Here is a 24,637-nt window from a genome sequence, read left to right on the forward strand (position 1 = left end):
GATTTTCAAGTGAATCTAAGAATCATGGATTAGGGTATCTCCATTACATCCCAGGTCCACACATCTACACATGTGAAAGTGTGTGTCAACCCATGATTTCGTCCGAGTAAATATAAAATAATTTCCAATAAATAAGAATAAGTATTTTAAGTTTTTTTTAAATAATATAATAACAATAAATGAAGCAAAAGACAAAAGGATAAACATAGGGATAGGAAAGTGTAAGGAGAATAGAATATAAATTAAGTTAAAAGGGGTTCACGAGATGAAAACTTGTGCAACAAATGGAAAGAAGATAGATGAAAGAATAGATGGGCTAGAGAGAAAGCTTGATGAGATTCTAAGCTTGTTTAAAACTTCAAGTTCACAAGTTGCCAAGGTATGTAGAATTTTGTACTTCAACCGACCATTATACTGATATCATGCATGTCCTAGTTTACCAAAAATTACTATGGAGAAACTATCTTAAGCTTTTGCTACAAACATGTTTGAAGGTAATATACCATCTCAAAATATTGAGCAACTCTGGTTTGGTGTAGTTATCATTCATCACATTTATCACATTCTTTTCACCCTTTTCTTTCTTTTACTTTCATTCATTATGTATTTCATTCTATCCATAGAGGGACAAGCTTCTAGGGTTGGTTCTATTGTAATTTCATTATAAAATCTGAGGTTAGATTAAAATAATGTAATTATTCTTTTGATTATTGTTTTGGATTATCTTTCATCTATGTCTTTTATCTTTCAATCATGTAAAAAGTAAAGCTTTTACATCATAGCTAATTAGAGAGGTGTTTTAATCTATATGCACGTTGATCATGAGTTTGGAGGTTTTAAATTTTTATTGAGAATATATTTTGGTTAATGTTATGAACTTTCATATGATATAATGAGTTTTTGTTGTTAAGACAAGATCATCTAAAGAGAATAAATTGTCTAACATCTCGAAGTTTCAAAATTATAAAACAACATTCAACGAAATATCATTTAGAGATGTATAGCGTCTGGACAATGTGCATATCAAAATATTCTTACAATGTGCATATCAAAGTATTCTTACTAAACGCTTATAAAACAAATCATGACATGGAAAATATAAAAGAATAAACAACATTTGTCAAAAGCACGTATAGTAAAGAGAAGCCTTAAACGCTATATCTTGTCAACGGTCATTACTTGAAAAAGGTCAAACTTGCACTAAACGCTTATCATATGAAACATACCTCAAGACTATATCAAGGTATAGATCATTAAATTCATGTACATATAGTACCTTGAATGCTCTACTTTTTCCCTCTTTATTTGTGCAAATATTGACAACACCAAGATATACTCAAAAGCACTACACGAGGATCAAAACGACGTTGTGAAAGAGGAAGACATTCTTGGAATGTTTCTAATGTTTTATGTCCTACCATAGTCCTACAAGCTCTAACTGTGAAAGCAATGTTGCTCTTCCCAAGGCATAGAAAAGTACACATCTTCATACAAGATGCCACCTAATCTCAACAAAGTCAACTATTTGATAGCAACCTCCTTGGCTAGGTTGGGCCAAAGCTAGAAGGAAGCAATGGAGATGGTCCATTTGAGTTTAATGGTGCAAAAAATAGTGGGAATAATGGTCCAAGGTGGCGAAAAAATGGTGGGCAAGAAGGTAGGCTCGCGGCCTTGGTGAAAAGGTGGTGGTGATGTAATGTTTGGTGGCTCAAAGAGAGGTTAGGCCAACTCAATGATGAAGGTGACTAAAGGGTCCTTTATGGTTTCTCTAGTCTTGATCAAGGAGAAGTAATGTGGCCAAATTTGGGCAGAATAACCTTACTTAAAATCCAAGATGATTACAAGGGTGGAGACACTTCTTTATATAGGCAAGAGTGTCTCCTAAAACCCTAAAAAAAAGCTAACCGTAAAATATAAGGTATGGACAATAATTTAGAGGCCCTCTATGGTGGAGACAAGTGTCCAAATCATTTCCAATGATGGAAGGACATGTAGCCACTCATAAAGCAAAACATCTCCAATCCTAGAGTATCATGTGGCCACTACTGAAAGGAAATCTTCTCCAATGGAAGTATGACATATGGCACACACTTTCCACATGGTTTGGATGTATAACTTAAAGGAAACCCTACACTAATTAGGCCTTAACACAAGCCTAAGGAAAACCTACACTAAATGGCCGAATATACATGGCCTAAAAACCTAAACTACTTCTTCATCTTCCATGATGGTCCAAGTGAAGCAACACTTTGCTTTACCATCTAAAGATGTTTTTTCTTGTAAGTATTTGGCCATACTTCTAGTTATAGAACCCTTGGCTAGGAGTTTGTCATCATCCCTTCCTACAAAAGGGGTTAGATCACAAATATTTAAAGTGGTACTCACATCATATTCAATTGGCAACTCTAACTATATGCATTGTTATTAATCTTATGGAGGACTCTAAAGGGTCCATCACCATGAGAATTAAGTTCAGATTTCTTTTGTTTTGGAATTCTATTTTGCTCAAATGGAGCCACACCCAATCTCTTTCTTCCAACACCAACTCTATTTTCCCCTTGTTGTTGTATTTGGTATACTCTAGGTTTGTTGTTGAATTTGTGACTTAACTTTTTCATGAATTTTATTCACAAATTTGGACCAAGATACCCCTTACTTATGAATGGAATCACTAGGATTTGGGAGAGGTATGAGGTCCAAAGGAGTGAGAGGATTAAAACCATATACAACCTCAAAAAGAGACATATTGGTGGTTAATAACGTTGTCGTTGACGTGATCAAATTAATACTACTAAATTTTAGCAACTTTAATATGGTTAAGATAGTAGCCAACAAAATAGAAAGGGTAAATTCAACCCTTAGTCGTCTCCCAACGAACACATAATTAATTCTTAACAAATTAGTTCTTATAAAAACTATACAAAAGGGTTAGTAAAACAAAAATAATAAAGATGAAGATCAATAAAAAATTAAAGAACAAAATAACAAAAAGATTGAAAGAAATAAATTCAATAAAGATTTAAAAAGATAAAAAAAACAATGATAAAGAAAATATGTTGATTTCACTGCCTTTTCAAAATAGGATTCATCATTGGTTATCTAAAGATTATTGTTCAATTAATTAATGTCTTAGATTTTCGAATTAAACAATGTAAATTCTCAATTAATTTGTTGGCGTTCTCAGTATCAACCAAAGTATATTCTTAACTAAAAGAAAGAACTTAGTAGATTAATCATAGTCAATTTAACCAAAGTACATTCTTAATTAAATATTACTATGCATAATTATGTATATTCTTTTACCTCTTATATCAAGTAAAAAGTTAATTAACCAAAGTACATTCTTGATTAATTCTTGTTATAGTCTTCACCTTTAATCAAAGTACATTCTCAATTATTGGAAAAAACTCATTCAATCACATGAAAGTTTCTAACTTTAATCAAAGTAAAATTCTCAATTAAAATTAAAAACCCTTGGACTCATATGATTTATATGTTATGTATTTAACACCGTGCTAACTTACTTAATATAAAAATCATTAATTTTACTTGATTAAGAAGTTAAAGACATAGATAAAAATAAATCACAACAAGAATCAAAAGAACAAACAAATTAAACAAGAATTCAATTAAGAAATTACAGCCAAATGAACCTCAAAGGCTTAACACTCCATGAAATGTGGAATTAATATGAAACTATAAGAAGAGAGGGTGGAGAACATGAGAGAAAAGAGAGGGCAAAATTTAGAACCCCCAAAGGTTCCTAAGCTCCCTTAATGTATTTCTCTAAGTCTCTTTATATGGAAATTGGGTTGGGCTTGTTTCAGGCTTTTCTGTTGTTGTAATCTTCTTTATGATAATGTAATATCCTCCAATTATCTTCTAAATAATCCAAAATCTTCAAGATATATTTGATTGTTTTGGAGATATAAAAACATTTGAGAAGATATTTGCTAGATTAAAAATGATTTGACAAATATTATCTTCTTATTGATATAATTAAATAAGGTAATTATTCAACAATATAAAATAAAATATCTTAAGATACATTTTCCCCAAATGATCTTTAATTATTAACATTTATCAATTATCAAATCCATGTTCGTAGAAAAAATAGAGAAAATTGCAAGATCCAATTTTTGTTGCTTGTTCCCTCTTTTTGGCTTAGCCAAATTTCTTCACTTTTTCATGCTACGCTTGGATTAACTTCTTGTGGTCTTGATTATTTGATATTATTGGATTTATCTTTTACGATGTCATGAAACATTAACCAATTTATTTCTTCACCTCAATGAGCTCAACTTAGCTGCAGCTGCACTAACACACCTCAAAATATCCAAAGAACATTTATGTAACTAAAAAGTTATTTTTAACATGTTTTTGAATGTCATGCTAAATAAACCCAATTATAACAAATCATAATTAAAATATTCTATTAAAGTACAAAAACCAATTAAGAATTCAATACTCAATATCAAGTCTTGATCTAAGATCAGTAGTATGGAAAAAAATGGGCAGCATAACATTACTCAATATCAAAGATGAAATATAAGAGTGAAGACACCTTTATTTATAGGTCAAGGGTGTTTCATTCTAACCCTAAAAGCATGATCTCCAACCTTTGCTTTCATTGACAAAAAATGAGGCCTTCTAAAGAGTGGAAAAGTGTCCAAAAAACCTCTCCAATGATGCGAGGACATGTGGCCACTCACAAAACACAATCCTCTCCATTCCTAGAGTGTACTAAAAGCAAATCCTCTCTAATGGTGGAGGATCAGGTGGCCAGTACCAAAAAGAAATCCTCTCCACTGTTAGGGTGTCATGTGACCACTTCTAAAAAGAAAATTCTCTCCAATGGAAGCATGACACATGGCACACACTTTCCACTTGGTTTGGATGTCTAACTTAAGGAAATTCCTATGCTGCTTATACCTTAAGACAAGCCTTAAACAAACCTACACTACACGGCCGAATACAATGACTTAGATATCCTACACTACTCTTCAATCCATGCTCTATGAATTCTCCAAAGGTGGTCCAAAGGGTAGAGTTTAGACCATCTTCATGGACGACTTCAACTCTTCTTGTAGATGCTTGACCATGACTAGGGGGTATGCCATCATCTCTTTTCCATCATCATCGTCTTCTTCTTCTTGTCTTGTATTTATACACCTTTAGGATATAGTCGTAGTGACGAATCTTGTCTTAAGATTTGATAATATGACCATTTGAAGAAGCTTGTCTTAAGATACGTTCTTTTTTATTTATTGGTGTAGATTTCTGTCATAGGATGAAATCTTTTGTTAAACCAGACGTGCTTTTCAGAACTTTTATCAAAAAACATATTTGACTTCTCATTTGGCACAACTTTTGATAAACTCATCAGTTCTTTTTTTATCTTTTTCTTTTCAACGTTCATTTTGATTCTTATAAGATGAGGTAGATGAACGTTTGTAGTAATTGTCCTACACAAGATAGAATAAAAGCATGTATGTCCTATTTCCTGTTTTCTTTGAGTTTTTTAAAAGCTTTTAGCATTTGTTCAGGTTTTTATGTTTTATAATGTTTTGTTTATGAATGTAGTTGATATTGTTTAGTCTATAAGAGACTTCTTCTTGGTTGATGTTTTACTTGTTCTTTTCATGATTTGTTTAGACGTGTATATTGTGTCACGATTTACCAAGATAAGAACATTCTATGAATGTCTTTCTTGTTAATAACACCTACTACTGATCTATTTAGGGTTTTGATGTATAGTTCATTAATCAGATATCACTTTTTGTTGTTTTTTAATTGAGCCTTTAATGTCATTTAATGCTTGCTCAGAATATCAAAGTGATTTTTGATTTTCTACTATTAAGGTAGCGTTTATCAATTAAGTTTTCCTTCTAAAGGTACCAAGTGTTGAGTAAAGACTTCATCGTTTAGACGAAGTAATGGTTTAGCTCATGGTATTGTTTAGACTGAGTAAACACTTCTTTATATGAAAAGCGTTTAATGTTGTATGTGTTTTCTTCGGTGTTTTAAGTTTTAGTCTTTTATGAAGTTTCTGTCAACAACATCGTCTTGACATTGTTTCATTTTCCCGAGTTTTAAACTGAATACCCTTTAGGTATGATAAAATTTACATGTTTAGTTTCAATTCTCTCAGACGCTTTTGACTTAATAGTCATTTGACATCGCGTATGGGTGTTTTGACTTAGTTGTTTTTCTGTTTCCTAAAATCCTAAGTGTTTTCCTCGGTTGGCCTAATCTTATTGTTTTCTAAGTTCATATCCTAGTTTGACCTTTCTGTGATTCTCTATGTGTTAGACTTCTTTCAGAGGATCGTCTATGTCTTTTCTTTTTAGTGTTTTAGACTTGTTGTGTAGATACATGGTTTTTCTAACTTAGTGTTTTTATCCTAGCTTTTAAGAGGCTTCCTATTGTGTGGTTACCTATTCTTTCTAACTTAGGGTTTTCTATCCTATTGTTTAATGTTTGTTTTATGTTCTTCTAATTTGTGAGACTTCTTCGTTTCATGTTGTTTAGTTAAACTTCAAAACTAAAGTTTTTATAGACGAGTTTGTCTTGTCATAACACTTATGTTATAGTTTGAATTTTTTTTATTTACTCATCTTATAAATCCAGCGTTCAAACACAAACTCACTTACATATATTCTCATTATACACCATTAGACGTTGCTTTGTGAAGATGTGTGGAAAACACTATTCACCCCTCCCCTCTTTAGTGGTTTTTTGTGTACTTTAGAGAATGTTTGATTTGTTGTTATTAGTGTTTGAGTTGTTGAAAATCTAGTTGTATTAAATGTTTGTGTGTTGTTTGCATGGGTTTATTTGATGTTGAATTAAGGAGCATAAGATCTGATAAATTGAGCAAGTTGGAATGTGTCTTGACATTGAAAGTTGTTTTGTCTAAAACTAAGTAGGGAATACCAATTTGACCACTTGAAAGTTCATTTTTCCCAAATAACAATTTTAAGTTTGTTGATATATGATATAACATTAAGTAGTGGCAATCTTGTGTCGATTGTTAGTTCATTACGCAGGTATGATAACATTTTAGCTTTAGCCTGCTAAGTGTTAGACTTGTACGACTGATCGTGCAAAAATGCAATGTGAACGCTTTGGTGTTGAGCGGTGGCAGGACACTAGCGAGCACCACTTTTCACTATAGGTTTGGAACAATTTTTTTGATAGGGGGAGCATAGTGTTAGCTAAACACAATCCCTATGATGTTTGTTTTTAATGATGACAACACATTGTTAATAAAAACACATGTGTGTACTGTGTTATATGTTGAATGTGTACATGCTTACTGTGTAATATGCACATATTGTGTTTGTCACATTATTTGTTGAACATATCACATTGATTGATGCATACTATTGTGTTTATGAAGTGATTATACTTGCGTATGCTCAATGTATGTTACTGTGATATGAAAACCACAAACACAAAAGCACATCTGCATGACTTAATCGATTACAGTGGTGTGATAATCAATTAAGGTCATCAAACAGCTAGAGTTTTAAACTGTGACAACTAGTTTTGAATCGATTACATTAGTTGGTGAATCGATTAAAACTCGTGTGTTTGCACATATCTTTTGCAAATGTGTTGTGATGTGTTTTGGAAATAAAAGTTTAAAAAAAAAATCTTCTAACTGTTAAAGCTTAATCGATTACGTGGATCATGTATTCAATTAAGTCTGTTAAGATTTGAAAACTGATTTCATGTTGTTCTAACTGTTATAATGGTCATATTTTTAAACATGTTTGACCAACATTTAGTGAAAATCGATTGCATTATTGCGTAATTAAGGAGCCAAATTGGTTGTAATTTTCTTACACTTGTTTAATGTAACCGATTACATAAGTTGGTTAATCAATTCCATAGCGTCAGAATTGACATAAACTATATATTGACGCATTCTTTGATTTTCTGTAAGAATAATTGTGAATTACACTTTCATATCTGATTGATTTTCATCTAAGAGGTTTTACAGATTGTTAAAGAGCTCCAAGAATCAAGAAAAAAATAGTGAAAGGACTGATCATTTCTGCACAACTGAAGGTGTTTTCTGCTTGATCAGGAGAAGAAGATTTGCAATCTTGGATTTGCTATTTCCCTGTATGTGTGGCGTCAAGAAGAAGAGTGGTGCACTCTTGACTTTAAGAGGGGATATCTCAAAGGGGTTGTTGCGACAGGAACGGGGTAGTTCTGTGTTGGCAAGTTTTGTTGTTCTATATTGATTGAGAGTTTGTGAGGTGTTTACATTTAGAGTGGCTTTGTAAAACTTGGTTGTAATACTCTAATCATTATAGTGAATTACTCTCCAACCTAAGATTGATAGGGAGGGTGACTGGATGTAGGCATTGAGGCCGAACCAGTATAAAAAATGTGTTTGATTTTCTTCTCCCTATATCTTTGCATTTGTGCATACATTCTTTAATTGTTTTACACGCATACTGTCTTCATTGCACACCATTGCTTACGACACAAGAAAGTTTTCAAGAACAATATTATTTGCGAAAAAGGATCGAAAAGTGCACATTTTTGTAAAACACCAATTCACCCCCTCTTGGTGTTTAGGAACAAAGTCAATCTTTTCTAACAAATTTAATTCCATGTCTTTGAGCGGTGGATGAGTGTCGTTGAATGCGACTTTTGAGAGAGGAATGATGTTGAACACTAGGACTTGTCGTTGAGCGTCATCTCTTGCGAAAGGTTTGACACTAAGAGCTACTTTTAAGCATTTGTATGTATGTTGTAATTTTCTAATTCTATAATTTATTTGAGATCGATTTATTTTGGTTCTTATGTATATTTAAGATATATGATGGTGTTTTTATTGATGAATATTTATGATTTATTTTGGTTCTTATGTATATTTAAGATATACGATAGTGTTTTTATTGAGGGATGATTATGTTTATGTTCATGTTTAAAAAAGAAAGAAACCTAATTAAATTTTTGAATTGATGTAATTATATCTTTTAATTAGACATGATCTTTTATATATATAGTTTTGATGATATATATATATATATATATATATATATATATATATATATATATATATATTAATATTAATATTGAATGTGTAATGTTTATTTTAGTAATTACAAATTATTAAAATTAAAATAGTTTATTACATAATTTATTCTAATTCATCTTATATAAATGTTTACATTTATGTATACATTTTACATTCGTAACTTATATTTCGAATTATTATAAATAGTATAGAATTTAATTTGTAAAATGTTATGCAAGAAATTTATATCTCGTTATTTTCTTGTGGGTGTTAAAACTTGGTATTAATTAGTATTATTAATGATTTGGTTGAAACTTAAAAGCATTTTTTTTGCATGAAAACAAATTAAATTAAATATCTTATAATCAATTCTTAATTATTATTCTTGTGACATCATGGTAAAATAGTTATGCATATTTGATATGCAATTTGTGGTAATTACTTTCCAGTATTAAATAATTTAAAGACTCATTAAAATTGAAATAAATAGATTAATTTTATTTAATATACAATTTCTAATAAATCTATTTAATTTTATATTAATAATTTTTTCTTTGAAATGAATATTAGTGAAAAAAATTAAAATTATATAAGTATATAAATTATATTAATTTTTTAAAATCTGTGTTTTTTTATGAAATGCTATCAATAAAAAAAATTAAATAATATTTTCAATTTTATAAATTAATTTTAGAATCAATATTTTTAAATTTTGATTTATATTTTTTAAATTTAAAGAAATAGTTTTTTAATTTATTATATCACCAAATTATTTTTTTTTCACTTCACATCAATCAATTACAAAATTTTCATTGATTTTACTTATTTTCCGAATAAATTCAATTAACTTGAATAAGTTTATATGTAAAAGTTATTTAAAACATAATTAAGTAAAAGTAATATTATAATATAAGTTTTCTGAATTTTCTTACCACTAAAATGAAATTGAATATGTGTCAGATCTCGGAAAAACGCACTCAAACTCCTCCTGTCAGTCATTTAAAACGCACTCAAAGCCCTTCTGAACGGACGCCAGGGGTCAAGAAACGAGGATCCGAAAATCAGATAGTGGAATGCAGGTGTCAGCAGGAGAGCGGACGTTTGTTTGAAACAAAATTGATTTTTCTGAAATCCGCGTCACTCTCTTTTGCATGCACCTTCTTTCTTTCCAAACTCTGATCTTTCATTTCTCCTTCTTCTCTCTAGAAACTCTCCCTTCTCTCTACTGAAACTCACCTTTTCTCTGCTCCGATCACCGTTCAGGCACCGTAGGAGCATTCCCTGCGTCCCAAGCTACAATCTGAACCGAACAGCTCCAAGTTCTAAAACTGGTAAGTCTTTTGTCCTTAGTCGTTCGTTCTATAGTACATGCAAACCAAGTCTCGGTTGCATGCTGATACCTTGTCTGATCCATTTTTGGTTTCTGGCTGTTGGTTAGTTTAAGAATTGTGGAACGTAAGGGTAGAAGAGATTTTAGTCAGACAAACCATACTTCTGCCTCTAGGACGATCGTTCACACTAAAGGTAAGGGAAGCTTATTTAATTTAATTTATATGTTGTTGCACTATATGAACGTCCGTTATTTGATTGAATGAATATTATGCATGATGGTTGATATGTTTGGATTGTATGAATGTTGATATGATTGTTTATGTGGAATATGATTTATTAGTATGATATGGAGTGTAAGAAGTATGCAAATTGATTATGATATGAATTTTATAAAGTTATGAAATTTTGTAATGAGAAATGAGTTGAAGATAAATGAGTCCTGAATATGAAATTTTCCTATGATAATGTACGTTCGTCATTGAACGGTCTTTGATCGTTCGGTGTTTCTAGTAAACTGATTTGACATTGAATTCTTTCATTTGGAAAGAATTCTAGTTGAGGACGAGTGCCTTCTTGTAGTAATGCTGTGCTTGAGCGTTCGACCAAGCGTAGTTGCGTCTGAGCTTTCAGTTGCGTGTTCGGTCATTGACCGACATAAGGTTTCTGTATATGAATTATTCTAAATATGGTTCTTTAACGTCTTGACGTGTCTACATTCATTGGTTCCGGCCTAGAGCCCGTACTTGATTTATTCTTTGAGTATTGGTTTGAACTTACGAGAGTCAGTTCATTCATCTGATTCACGTTATAAATAACGTTCGTCATATGGTATATGATTGTACTCGATCTATTCCTAAATCTATTAGTAACCCTTTTGGTCTTATTCTAATCTGGAACGAGCGACTTCTCGGTCTCGTTCTTAGTGTTCAATCCTCGTTCTAAGTGAGGACTGAATGTTCGGTATTTGAAGTTATTAGAAATTGTGATATAGATGGAATTAAAATGATGGGTAATAAATGATGAAGAGTATATGAGACTGATGAAATGATGTGAAATATGAACGAGCGTTCCGGGGAGGAACGACTCATGAGTGAATATTTGAAAGTTGTAAAGTATGACTGTGGTAATGCTAAGCTGTCGATTCATCCTGATGTTCCGTGAGTACTCGTCCTCATGTAGAGGAGGGTAGGTCATGTGTGGGAACGGCAGGAGGTCCTAGTCCTTAGGGGTACTTTGGACAGATAGGATTAACCTCGGGTGGCAGCTGATAAGAGTATTCCAGTTACTACATCACCCGGGTGCACGAACGTCGTAGCTACACAGATGTCATACAGTCCGGACGGTCAGTCTAGTGATAGGCTTTGTAAGATGCGTATGTTGAATTTCTATTGTGTATTGGATTGTTTAAAATATATGTTGATGCATGAATTAAATTATATAAGCTTACCCTGTGTTTTCCTTGTGTTGTCTTGTTGTACGCCCGTCCTTGTCGTTACAATGATCATCCGCGTGGATGTGAGCAGAAGGAGACGCGCTCCTGGAAGAGGCGCTGGAAGAAGAGAATTTGGTAGAAATTGAAGTTAAGACCGAACAGTAGAACGTTCGTCAGTAGGGTAGTTTTGTATTGAGGCGGTCTTTCCCCTCTTTGTCATCTTATTATATATGACCGTTCGATATTCTGTTTTGTAAACCGTTCGGTCAGACTCGTGCTTATGTATTGTTTTTATATAACAACTCTCTCACTCTGTAAGGCCGTTCGGCCATGAGCGTACGTCATTCTAGTGTAAGACTGAACTGAATTATTATTAATTGTAATCATTCTACTATATAGTATATTGCTGTATTTTTGGGATGTTACAATATGTATTTTAGAAACTTTTCAAATATTGAAATTGTGCTTATTATTTTATAAGAAATTACATATCAATTCAATATATTTTTTTATAATACTTACATATTGTTTATAAAATTATATGATTTCATCATCAATCATTTCACTGTCTAAACCCTTTTAAAAAAAGCTTAAAATGAGTTGAATATGAAGTGAAAATGGTCATATAAGTTGGATATATATTTATATATATTATGTGAAAGAGATAAAAGTTCATGAGTATCCGAGTACATAGGAGGTTAGATAATTTATGATGATAGATGATAGATGATGATTGATGAGAAGGAAGTGCAAAGAAATTTGAATCACAATGAAAACAACACCTTCCAGAAGAATATAACAACTCATGATTTGGTGTAGTTTTCCCAGACATTACCATCATGCATTTTAACAAAATAATTCAAATCACCTTTCTTTTCTTTAAACAAACCCAAGTCAAATAGCTAAGTGGTTAGTTACATAATAATTACATATAAATCATAAAAAATTGCCACTATATAATACATACAGTTACAGTGTTATTTTCAGAAAAAAGTAAGTGCACAGAAAATACTTTAATTCTCAAAAACGACAATTTATGTTGACTTTCTTTTGAAAATTAGCTTGCTATATGATTTTATTTTTATAATAGATTAATTCTTTTTAGCTTCATATTCAAAATATTTCAAATGATGCTCAGAATTTTCTATTGTTGGTTACAAGTTGGAAAGAAGTGTGAGGAAGATGTGAATGGAAAGAAGAGGAGGTTGGGACCCGCCAAAGAGTTTTGAGTTTAAAGCATAAGGGATGGAGAAGAGAGAGAGAGAGTATCCGACATGGTAACAATACAACCAAAAACGTTAACACTTAAAACACAAACTTGTTTAGGGGCCACTCTTTGGGGCGCCATTCTCTTTTTCCTTTCAAAAAGCAAAGCTACTATCTTTCCTTTTCTATTCTCTCTCTCTCTCTCTCTCTCTCCTTCTCTCTCTTTCTCATTGTTACCCTGTTGGTGGATAGCAAAACTTCAGCAACCCCTTTGCATCTGATCTCAGAATCCAAACTCAAGTACCAATTTTTTGTCATTTCATGATCTGTAAGTTCATGTTTTGTTTTTGTCTCTTTTTGGTTAGCTTGCTTTTCCCTTATAGCTTACAACTAGAAAGAAAAAAAAAAGGATAAAAAATGTGATAAACTGGTATAATAGGGTTTAGTTTCATTGTTAATGTGGCTGTGTCAGATTTTTATTTTTATTTCAATGAGTTTAGTGGGTAGAGTGGATCAGTGGTATCTCAATTTATTAGTTTCTGATTTGGGGTATGTCTTTTTTGTTAATATTTTATTCTGTGAGTGAATGCTCCTTTCCTTTTGGGTTGTTTGTGAAAATTCATTGGACTGCTTTAAGTGGAGCATAACCTGCTATACTGTTGTTGCTAAAGATTGCATTTTTTTTTTGTCACAGAGGTGGTAGATCGTGAAAATGACGAGGATGACCCGTGATTTTGGGGATACGATGAAGAAAGATGCAGTGCCTGCAGTGTCGGCCGATGTAATATTTGCTTCTCTTCGGTTTCCTAATTACAAAATAGGGGTTAATAATCAGATCATGGAGACAAAGGGTGATCCGAAAGTGCTATCTATGAAGGAGGTTGTTGCACGTGAGACTGCACAGCTGTTGGAACAGCAGAAACGAATGTCTGTTCGGGATCTTGCCAGTAAATTTGAGAAGGGTTTGGCAGCTGCTGCCAAGTTGTCTGAAGAGGTCATAGTTTTATATTTAGAATTCAACTTATTTTTGATGTAATGCTTAATTTTGGAGCGCATTTCAACTTGAGAATTCTATTATGAAATTTGTTTTTTGATTTTTACTTACTGAGATTATCAGTGTTCATAATTTGCAGTGCACTTCTTGTTGTTTTCATTACTAATCTTTTTGTATGGTGGTGGAATTCAGGCTAGACTCAGAGAAGCAGCTTCACTGGAAAAACATGTTCTTTTGAAGAAGCTTCGAGATGCATTGCAATCCTTAAAAGGGAGAGTGGCAGGAAGAAACAAGGAAGATGTAGCAGAGGCTATTGCTATGGTTAGGTCCTATTTCAGACGTACTTTGTTTGTGCTTATACCAAACTAACCATTTATTTATCCTTGTATTTAATACAAAAGTCATATGAAGCTGATAGTATATTCTAAAGTACGTTGATTATAGTATCACCATCAGACAACTTTTTCTCTCTAAAAGTTAAATTCCTTGAGGGTGTGGTAAGGGGAGGAGTGATGACAGGACAATTAGTCTGGATTTTTAAGCAAAAGAGAAGGGAAGAGTGAAGAGTACCATTTGGCATATGCAAGGATTCCATATAGTGTGTGCTCTTTTATTCATATTTAAGGATCCATCTAAATGATAACACTTTCTTTCTGGAGGCCGGGTTTGTGTGACCCCTGTTGGCTAAAATGGAAAACACAAAACTGTGATGTAATACTAACTGGTAGTTGGTGGTGATAACATATGAATGCTTAAATCATTTAGATATTATAAATGAAAGTACTGGATATAATTTTATGCTCTGCATACTACTGAAAATGATTAGATTTATACCTCTAGGACTAGGAGATCTGATCGGCAAGTATTGTACCCTGCAGTCATTACCTATAAAGTTGAGGATACATGTTCTACAGATAAGATCATATACTATCAAGAATGATTTTCTGTAACAAAACATTAGAGTCATTTATAGGCTGTGACCTTACTAGCAGTGGACAGTGGCTAATGAATAAATTTATTAATTATTTTAGCTTGAGAAGATAAGATAATAGCTTTTTTTGGAGGTATAAACATGAGTCTGTCTTTGAGATGGTTGAGGATACTTCTCTTTGAAGTTCCTTTCTATACATCTTCCTTGTGTGCCGGCATGTGAGTACTTCCTTTTTGTCAAATTTTTGAAGAGCATTGTGTCCCTTCTAAATTAAATTTTGTTTGATAAGTGATTGCATATAATGTACCACTTGCTGTATGACTAATAAGTCAGTTATGGCCTTTTATTACCATTGATTGGTTGCATCATGTATTTATATTTGCTTATTTCAGTATACTGTGCAACAAATTATCCTATTAAGTTTAGAGTTGCTGATTCATTTTAGGGTCATTTGAACTCTACAGTGTAAAATAACTGTCACAGAATAGTGTAGTTGGTGATTAAGGATGAATAATAGTTCTTTTATAATATAAATCACAGTATTATTCTCTTGATGTTTTATATTTTTCTAAAGGAGTTGCTTCAACAAATATCCAGCAAGAGCACTTGCTTTTTCATATTGCTTTTGTTCTGTCAGGATAGGTCAGAATAAATACTTCAGGTGCAGGACCTGGGTTTGTGGTAGGGATGAATGGGAAGTGAAGGGAAAGCTATTGATGACAACATATGGGATAGTTTTTCTTAAAATTTGCATCATCTTAAGTTTTTGTTATTTATATAATATATTCACTGCTTCACCTCTCCTGTGCTGAAGTTACAATCTTCTTCTATGGGTCATTTATTCCTGCATCAGTTTTTTTGTGATTATGATAAACTGTAGGTTATTTGATGCATTCTGCAGGTTGAAGCTCTAGCAGTTCAGTTGACTCAAAGGGAAGGAGAACTAATCCAAGAGAAGGTTGAGGTGAAGAAGCTAACAAATTTTCTTAAACAGGTGATGCTTTTTGTTTTTAATTTATTTTTGGTGATATAGGGTGAAATTTGATGAGAAATAAAAATTTAAGGTTTGTTGTACAGACAGAGCATGTTATATTTACTGAAAATTCCATGGCCAAAGAAAGCAAAACGAGAACAATAACATTACAATGTACATAAATGTATAACAGTACTCTGATCCTTCGTTGTCTGTTATAAAGTCCCTAAACGAACTATGATGTCTATTTATATATTTGGTATAAAGATTCCCTATGAGTGTGCTTTGCTTCAACTGCTGATGTCAAAGGACAACATAAACAGTGCAGTGCTATAAATTGAGGAGCATCATATTTCTGTTTCTAAGGGAGACTATACTATTGCAAGAATGATCTGAGAGTATTTGTTATCTCAATATCAACACATAGCATGTTTATAGTTATTACATATAATAATGTATATGCAATGAAAAAAATGTTGTGTACTGCAAGCCTGCTACTGTGTCTGTCTATTAGCGTATGGGCTGTCTACTTTTTCCAGGGAATGAAACCTCTCAGCTCGGTTTATTCAACATTTTATCAGCATGATGTATCGTTTATTATGAATGAATGTTAGAGTGAGTGACAAAATAAATTTCTTTCCCACTGTTGAGGCTTTAAATTCATTTGTAGGCTTCTGAAGATGCTAAGAAACTTGTGAATGAGGAAAGAGCTTTTGCTCGTTTTGAAATAGAAAATGCCAGAGCAGCAGTTCAGAGAGTTGAGGAGGCACTTCAGGAGCATGAGAGAATGTCTGAAGCTTCAGGGAAGCAGGTTTGGATCATTCCTTCTTCCATAATCTTAAGTGTATTTTTCTCTCAATTCAAATACATTTGCTTTAAATATAATGAATTTATGATATATGAAAATATTAGTCCATTATTGAGGCAGGTCTTCAGTTAATATTACCAAATTCCAACTAGTTACTTGAGCTTTAATTCTCAGTTGCCCTCTATCAGTTACTTGGAACGGAGTTCTTTTAGAGAATTTTATGTTTCTTTTGAATTAGATGATGTTTCTCACGCCAAATTTTGGGTTATTATAGGCATTTCCATGCCTATATCATTATCTTCTTTACAAAACTACAGAACTGTATTCTACATTTTAAATCTAATCCTCCTTGGAATTTTCTCTTTGGAAGAGAGCTGAATGCTGCCAGAGTAATGTGTTTCAATCCTTCTTGCTTTTTCTTGATTTACTCGCATTCTTCCTATCAACAAAGTGATTCTTATGCAGAGCGTGTTTCAAGTCCAGTGAGTATTTTCAGTTTCTTGATCTGTTTACTAACAGGGAAAAGTTTTCTTTAGGCAACTTCATATAAAATCTAAAACTCCCTGTATGATATAGCTTTTCATTTATACTGCATTGCTAATTAATATATTTCTAGATGGTATATGTATGTCGGATTCTCCCCTCTGGAATATGATATCTGGTATTCTGAATGAATCATCGGGTGTGGCCCTTCACTAATATCAATGAGTGTTGCCATTTCTTTTCAAAGTTTTAGGGATAAAACAAGGATACCAGATTGTTGGTTGGATTAGGCATTTTTGAATTTCTTTTTGTTGTGCGAGGTTGGAAAAAATGTGTTTTCTTAAGGGCCAATCTTGGATCATATATTTGTTTTTTGTCACAGTGCTTATTGCTTCCCTTTTTTGCCATGCCTTTGAATGTTTCAGAGGTGTTTACATAATTTCTGACGTATGGAGAGACTAGACAGTCTTACGCATTATTGATTCTTTCCCGTATTTTTTAAATGTTCCTCTAGTTGTTCTTTACTGACTTGCTCTTATATATTATTTTATTTTAAAACTAATTATCAATTAAGGAAAACTTTTCAATAATCATAGTATTCACTGCTTGCATGCAAAATGTAACTGTTGATATTGCCGTGCTGCATCAACCAAGTATTTTTCATTTTAACAAAATTTAGTTCTATGGGAACTTTAGGACCTGGATCAATTAATGAAAGAGGTTCAAGAGGCACGGAGAATCAAAATGCTGCATCAGCCAAGCAAGGTACACATTGTTCCTTTGTTATTATTTCATCTCCTTATAGATCAATATTTAATGTTCTTTTCTCTTCATTGTAGTACCCTGATCCCCATCTCTTTGTTGTTTGTATATAATTTTAGGTTATGGATATGGAACATGAGCTTCGAGCATTAAGGGCTCAACTTGCCGAGAAGTCTAGACTTTATCTTCGTCTACAGAAGGAGGTGTGCCTACGATCTTAAGTCATTCTGAAGTGCTTCTGAATTTTTTCTGTTGACTGATTCTGTGAAGTACATTTCTTTAATGCACAAGGCTTCAGAACTACTTGTTTATTCTTCTGTATGAGATGTGTTTCTCTGCGTGTATAGTATGTATATGTTGTGTGTATACTCACTAGAATCGTATCATCAATTTCTCAAACCTGATGAGCATCACTTGTTGGAATTAATGACTAAAATGAAATAAAAATGTATTCACAGCTTTCATATTCCTTCCTCGAGACTTTGGGATTTTTGAAGGTCTTATATGGTAATGGTTATTGTTTGGACATCATCATTAAAGTATACTTTTGTTTGAATTGAATGATATGTTTTTTGATATAGTTGAGGAGTGATCCGATTGTCTTGGTAAGTTTATCATTGATTTTCTTCCATTTCTCTTTTCAGTTATCAAGGACAAAGAAAGGAGAAGAAAATGTTCCCCATTTATATGAATTAGAAGGATCTGAAACGCTAGGTTCATATTTGCAGATTCAACCTTGCTCTGATAATACCCCTGAACTTTCAAAGTGTTCCATTCAGTGGTATCGTGTAGCAACTGAAGGAGCCAAAAAGGAACTTATTTCAGGTATCAATTCATAGGGTTTTGCATTTTAAATGATAATGTTTTGGAAGTCAACATTTTCTATTGGATTGCCTTTTTCTTTAAAGTTGATCGTGCAAATCAATTGATTCATTGCTTACTCTGTTATCTACTTCTGATATACCATGGTTGGGTATTGATGTTAACATAGCATTCATTGTTCGGTAGGACATTTCTTTAGTGTTTATAGAATTATAGCAAATCAGGTAGCCCCTAATTGAACAAAATACGCTCAATATATAATTGATATACTCTTTTTCATAATAATTCTACAAACTTGTGATAGGAACTGGATCAGAGATTAGGAAAATATTTTTTATTTTAATGTACTCAGGGCAGGGTATTGAAGAACAACTGTTCTATCCCCATCTCTAAGTTAAGTATGCTATACTTTCTCAACGTCCTTTATCTAAAGGCAACATGTATCTTTCATACTGTCTCACCTAACTAAGTAATGTACCCAACTAGCACGGTTACCTTTTAACTTATGATTATTATCACATTTTTTCCTTTACACTTTGTTCACTTGAATGGATTTGGGGGAGAGTGATTGAATGAATTTGAAGGTAAATTTTTTTGTTGTTTATTTGAGTGGATTTAGAGGTAAGTGAGAGTAGATTTGGAAGTAATTTGTTTTAATCTGTCACATCAATCAAATCCTACACTAATTTTCACAAACTTTACTTCCAAATCCACTCTCACTTACCTCCAAATCCACTCAAATAAATAACAAAAAAATTACCTTCAAATCCTCTCAAATCCATTCAATCACTCTCTTCCAAATCCATTCAAGTGAACAAAGCCTTAGAGTAAGAAAAATTAACTTTTTCTCCCCAAAAAACTCTCATGTACTTGCTACTTTCTGAAACTGTTTTCTGTCAAACATTTCAGCTTCAAAGCATCTGTCCACACGATTACTCTCTTATTTTGTGTTATATATCAGGTTGCTTAAGTATTCAACCTTCCTGGTACGAAGCCTTGTAAACTATAAACTGAACACAAATCTTCAAACTTCTAAGTAAAAGAGGAATAGTCAATTATATGATCAACAAAATGTGAAAGTAATCAGTGTACCACTTCAAGAGGGAGAGAGAAAACGTTTCTGATCTGAAACTGTAATATATTTTTCGGAGTTCAAATCATACAAACTATCTTCTCTATTAAGCTAACTGATTGCAGTTAGGTATACAACTTGTATGCCTGAAATACAACCAATACCAGAGTGTTTGGAAGCTATGTAACAATATCTTAATAATAACAGTGTTACAGAACAGTATTATAATGGTAAAAGAGAAGCAAACATATGAAGGCACTGGAAAATTGTATGTTATTTGCAATAGAAAGGAAACTACAAAAGGAGGAAACCTCCATTTGCTCGGAGCGTAGCTCCTCTAACAGAAAATCTGATCAGAACCCCTCTTCCGTCTGTTTCATGAGACTAAAATAATAAAATTATTCTCCCTCGTCTAACAACCTCCCCACTACTCATGCCAACTCCTTCAGTTAAGTAATTATTGCAACAGAAATGTTTTGTTGGAAGAAAAATTTAGAGAGAGTACAGTTACATATGAAGATACAAGCTGGTAAGAAGAGAAGATACTTCGAATTTGCAGTGGGTGATATAGTTTGGTTAAGCTGCAACCATACAGGCAGCATTCATTGGCCTTGAGGAAGAACCAAAAGCTGGGAATGAGGTGTTTTGGACCATTTGAGATAATGGGCTGTGGCTTATAAACTCAATTTACCTAGCTCTGCTTTGATCCACCCAGTGTTTCATGTATCAGTTCTGAAACCATTTAAAGGAGATGCATCTCAACCTTATATGCCATTCTTGCTGCTGACCAATGAATAGGGTCCATTACTTCAACCAATACGGTGGGCAGCAACTTGGGAGAATGTAGTAGTGATACAAAGCATTGCCGCAATTTCAATCTTGAGGACAAGGCTATTTTTAATGGAGGGAGAATTCTAAGGGAGTCAAGTACAAAAACAGCGGATAGAAGTGAGGGACTAATCAGAAACAGGCAACAACCAGAGTTAGTTGGAGGAAAAGGATATTTGGCACAGGACCAGAGGAGTGGTACACACAAGAGTGAGAGAAGATTTCCAATAAACAGTGGGGTGACTATGTGGGGAATGGATTATATAAGTGAGTGGAGAGGGGAAAAGTGTGGTGTATTGACCCTTCTCTTGTCTCTGGATTTCTCTCTCTGTCTCAGTTCGTATTTTTCTGAAATTCTGTGTTTTTTTTGCTGCTGTATGTGTCGTGGCTCACATTGAGTTGCCCTCTTCATTGTAAACAAATCCGTCAAGTGCTATTCGCTATCTCCTTTCATCCTCAGATTATTACCAATACCCCTGTTGATATCTTCCATTCTTTTAGATGTCAGCTTTCCATTGAAGGCACCATTTTTGTCATTAACCTTTTGTCTATCTAGCCGACCTGTTATTGCCATGTTTTGTCTATCAATAAGTTTCATTTTTCCAAGCAAAATTCTCACTGGTTGTTAAATTTTTTCCTAGTAGAGACGTTCACATTGATTGCATGTTGTTACATGTGAAAGTAATGAAAATTAGGTCCAGGGTTAATTTCCCTTGTGTAGAAAATACAGGTAGGGTAATATATTTATAATGAAAAATAATATATTTTTTTTGTCTATTATACATTGTGTTAGCCAGACTTAACTGTTGGAAGCGCTTAATCTATAAAGTTTACATTCAAGATGCATGGTGGTGGAATATTAATCGTTATTAAATTTCATATCTAGCATCTGTCCTGTCTTGCCGATAATGTAATATATCTTTTCTGTTATCAGGAGCTACCAAGTCAGTTTATGCCCCTGAGCCTTTTGACGTTGGACGCTTATTGCTAGTTGATATTATTTCAAAAGGCCAGGAGATTACATTGTCAACCACTGGTCCAATTGATCCAGGTTTGCTTTGGTTCCCATACCAAGTCTACTCTTTTGATTTAGTATTGATTTACGAATTATTTCTATGTATTTTCTGATATTTGAACTAAATGTTTTGTATTATTAATTTACAAATGGACTTGGTTCTTTGCCCAATCAAACTATTCAATTATTTCGTATTCTTATTCAGCTGCTGGTTTGGGAACCTATGTTGAGGCACTTGTGCGAAAGCATGATACTGAATTCAATGTATGTCGTTATGTCCTTTTCAACTTGATATATTTCCTTTTTCTTAGCTAATTGTATCATATGTAAGCATCTGTGTATGCTAATCATTTTAGTTGTCAATGTTATATAAGCTTGTCATTCGTTCCTTGTGATGTCTATTATATAGCTCATTGACCATGTTATTGTGCAACATAGAGTGCTTCTAAGTTGTTGGATTGGATGAGGGAAATAGAGTTTATAAAGGGGGGCATTATCAAGTCATAATCCAAATAGTCAGGCCTGTTAACTAACAGTTATTCTTTTTTCTAACCTTAGTAAACGACAATCCATTCCATTCTGGTGCTTGTAACAGGTGATTGACCAACAATTGAAATTCCATTTTTCTTGTACATTTTGTTATGTACAGTGTCATAAATGTGAGGCAATCATCTGGGGATTTTTCTAATTGAAGATATTAAAATCAGATACTAGTTGAGTTCGTTTTGTCGAGGTGGGGTGGGGTGATTCTTGCAAAGGAGTCCTTTGCAGGAGTGAATTTCTTGATAGCATAAGGAAAAAGTAGGCAACTCTTAGGTTGGCAGGGTGCTATTGTTGAAAAATCTATAATTTTTGGATCAGTACTTTAAGTTTAACCTTCTATGGGTGTGATTGGACTGAGTAGGCATGTGCGTTCGGATAATAGCTTAAAATCTTAATTCAATATGCTCGTAAGTTCTAAGCCTGTTGTGCAGTTGTGATTGTCAAGTTGCGCAGAGTTTTCACCCAGTATATATGGTTGTTCTTGAACAAATTTCAACTAAAAGTAGTGTCGAATTGTCAATAACTATAGTTGTTTGTTTGCACTTTGTTAACTGTAATAATAATAATATTGACACATTGCAGGTGGTTGTAACTCAGACTGGCTCAGACCATCCAACTGAATCTATTCATGTGCTCCATGTTGGAAAGATGAGGATGAAACTTTGTAAAGGAAAGACAACAATTACCAAAGAATACTATTCTAGTTCAATGCAGGTATTCAAATCGTGGTCGCTCAATTGTATATAGTTCTTGGTGACAAGACACAACTAATAGTTTTTTTTTCTTTTTTTTTTTTTGCATTTTATCATTCTCTAGCTTGTTGGTCTTAGTAACAAGAACAATGTGATGAATACTGATGTTCTGGCAGTCTATACCTTGAGCGATTTAGCTATATTTCTGTATGAAATATGTTGGAGATTTTATATTGACTACAGATAAGACAAAATGATAATATGAGTAGATCTAAATCTCATTATACAAATCAGTTTTACGAGGTTGAGTTAGATTTGAAGTACAGTTTCCAATACGATTGTTGTTGTACTTTAATGTATTATGCTTGTTTTGTTTTCTTCAGCTTTGTGGAGTTCGAGGAGGGGGAAACGCTGCAGCACAGGCAGTGTTCTGGCAACCGAAGCAAGGTCTTTCTTTTGTTTTAGCTTTTGAGTCAGAGAGAGAACGGAATGCAGCCATCATGCTTGCAAGGAGATTTGCATTTGACTGCAATGTATGTCTTCCTAAACTATTTATACTCACTTGATTTATACTGGATGGATTTGACCCTTTTAAAGTTTAGGTTTCACTTTAGAAATGTTAGAGTGTGGAATGATATATTTGATTGGAAAATCTTTCAACATGTATTTTATACATGTGCATGTATTTTAATAACAATGTCAAATTTTGCAATCAACAGCTATCATTTACACTCTACCCTCTAAAGTGCACCCAGAAAAAAGTAGTGTTTATCGGTTTGGATTGAATCATGATTTAGAGGAATAAAATCAGAGACTATCTTTTAGAATTGAAGCATTTTATCATCCATTCTCAAACCTTGTTTAACCTCTTGGTTTTGGTTGGTATATTTGTAATGCAGATTATTCTTGCTGGACCTGATCACAAAGCTCCTTTAGAAACGTAATGTCTCACCTTGAATATTATTTTTCTCAACTGTAATTATTTGAGTTTTCCTTGTATTATAAGTGTGTAACCAGTGAAATGTGCCTTTGGATTGTGCTTAAGGATTCATACCTTGGGGTTTGAATTCCTTTATTCAATTTTCTTTCACCAACACCAGGGCATGTTTTTGTTTGCCTTTGTGAGTGACACTTGATAAAGTTTTTAGAGCCTACATTATAGAATTGGTGGAAGCTATGTCCATTGTTTGAGGTGCTAATTGATTGTATTTGATTGATCCAATTACTGTTAAAATACTTGCGTTGTTAGCAAGATTTTGTGAAACTTCTTCACTGTTCAATACTCTGCAACTACATTTACTTCAAAGTTGGAGTATCCTAATATGAATATGAAGACAATGACATGAGTATAGTTTGGCCTTTTAAACTGTAGCTTTTCAATGGAATTAATCTTTGGAGGACATAAGCTGTCATATATATCAATGCTTTATTCTATATTTTAGCATGTAGTTTAGGAGCTTTTGTTCTCTTAACATGAAAAAAGTATATATATTTTTGTAAATATTTATAAGTATTATAAATGTTTGTAAAAAATAGGTATGTTCTGTAGATGCATTTCATACAATCATCGGAAAGACTAAAATACCCTTGTAATTACGTCATACTACTGTAGCAGCGGTTGTTGTTATCACTAATGAAGTTCTACTTGCATGATGATCCATCCTTCACTTAAAACTTACTTTGTAACATATCCTCTCAACAAAG

At 33.0% G+C, this 24,637-nt stretch overlaps 1 protein-coding gene across 2 annotated transcripts; it reads left to right on the forward strand.

The window, feature by feature from the left end:
* Window positions 1-13,075: 13,075 nt before the first annotated feature.
* Window positions 13,076-24,299, forward strand: LOC148192522 (stomatal closure-related actin-binding protein 1-like). 2 transcript variants are annotated; one of them, XM_088098754.1, is made up of 13 exons: window positions 13,076-13,338; window positions 13,705-14,004; window positions 14,197-14,325; window positions 15,837-15,929; window positions 16,579-16,719; window positions 17,896-17,964; window positions 18,081-18,164; window positions 18,606-18,786; window positions 21,618-21,734; window positions 21,904-21,962; window positions 22,824-22,955; window positions 23,317-23,466; window positions 23,833-24,299. In XM_088098754.1, exons 2-13 carry the CDS (start codon window positions 13,723-13,725, stop codon window positions 23,875-23,877), a joined length of 1,482 nt encoding a protein of 493 aa, XP_087954880.1. In that variant the 5' UTR covers window positions 13,076-13,338; window positions 13,705-13,722; the 3' UTR covers window positions 23,878-24,299. The 2 variants fall into 2 exon arrangements, with proteins under 2 accessions (XP_087954880.1, XP_087954881.1); XM_088098755.1 differs by lacking the exon at window positions 13,076-13,338 and adding an exon at window positions 13,424-13,559.
* Window positions 24,300-24,637: the final 338 nt, after the last annotated feature.

Source organism: Vigna umbellata, chromosome 9 (assembly GCF_029865625.1).
Source record: "Vigna umbellata cultivar VRB3 chromosome 9, Vumbellata_1.0, whole genome shotgun sequence".
NCBI lineage: Eukaryota > Viridiplantae > Streptophyta > Magnoliopsida > Fabales > Fabaceae > Vigna > Vigna umbellata.

Excerpts from the sequence above, each read along its gene's own strand:
- LOC148192522 (XM_088098754.1), top strand. The coding sequence starts at position 13,723 with ATGACGAGGATGACCCGTGATTTTGGGGATACGATGAAGAAAGATGCA. Across the intron at positions 14,005-14,196 it reads CTGCCAAGTTGTCTGAAGAG|GCTAGACTCAGAGAAGCAGC; the intron begins GTCATAGTTTTA and ends GGTGGAATTCAG. Across the intron at positions 16,720-17,895 it reads CTGAAGCTTCAGGGAAGCAG|GACCTGGATCAATTAATGAA; the intron begins GTTTGGATCATT and ends TGGGAACTTTAG.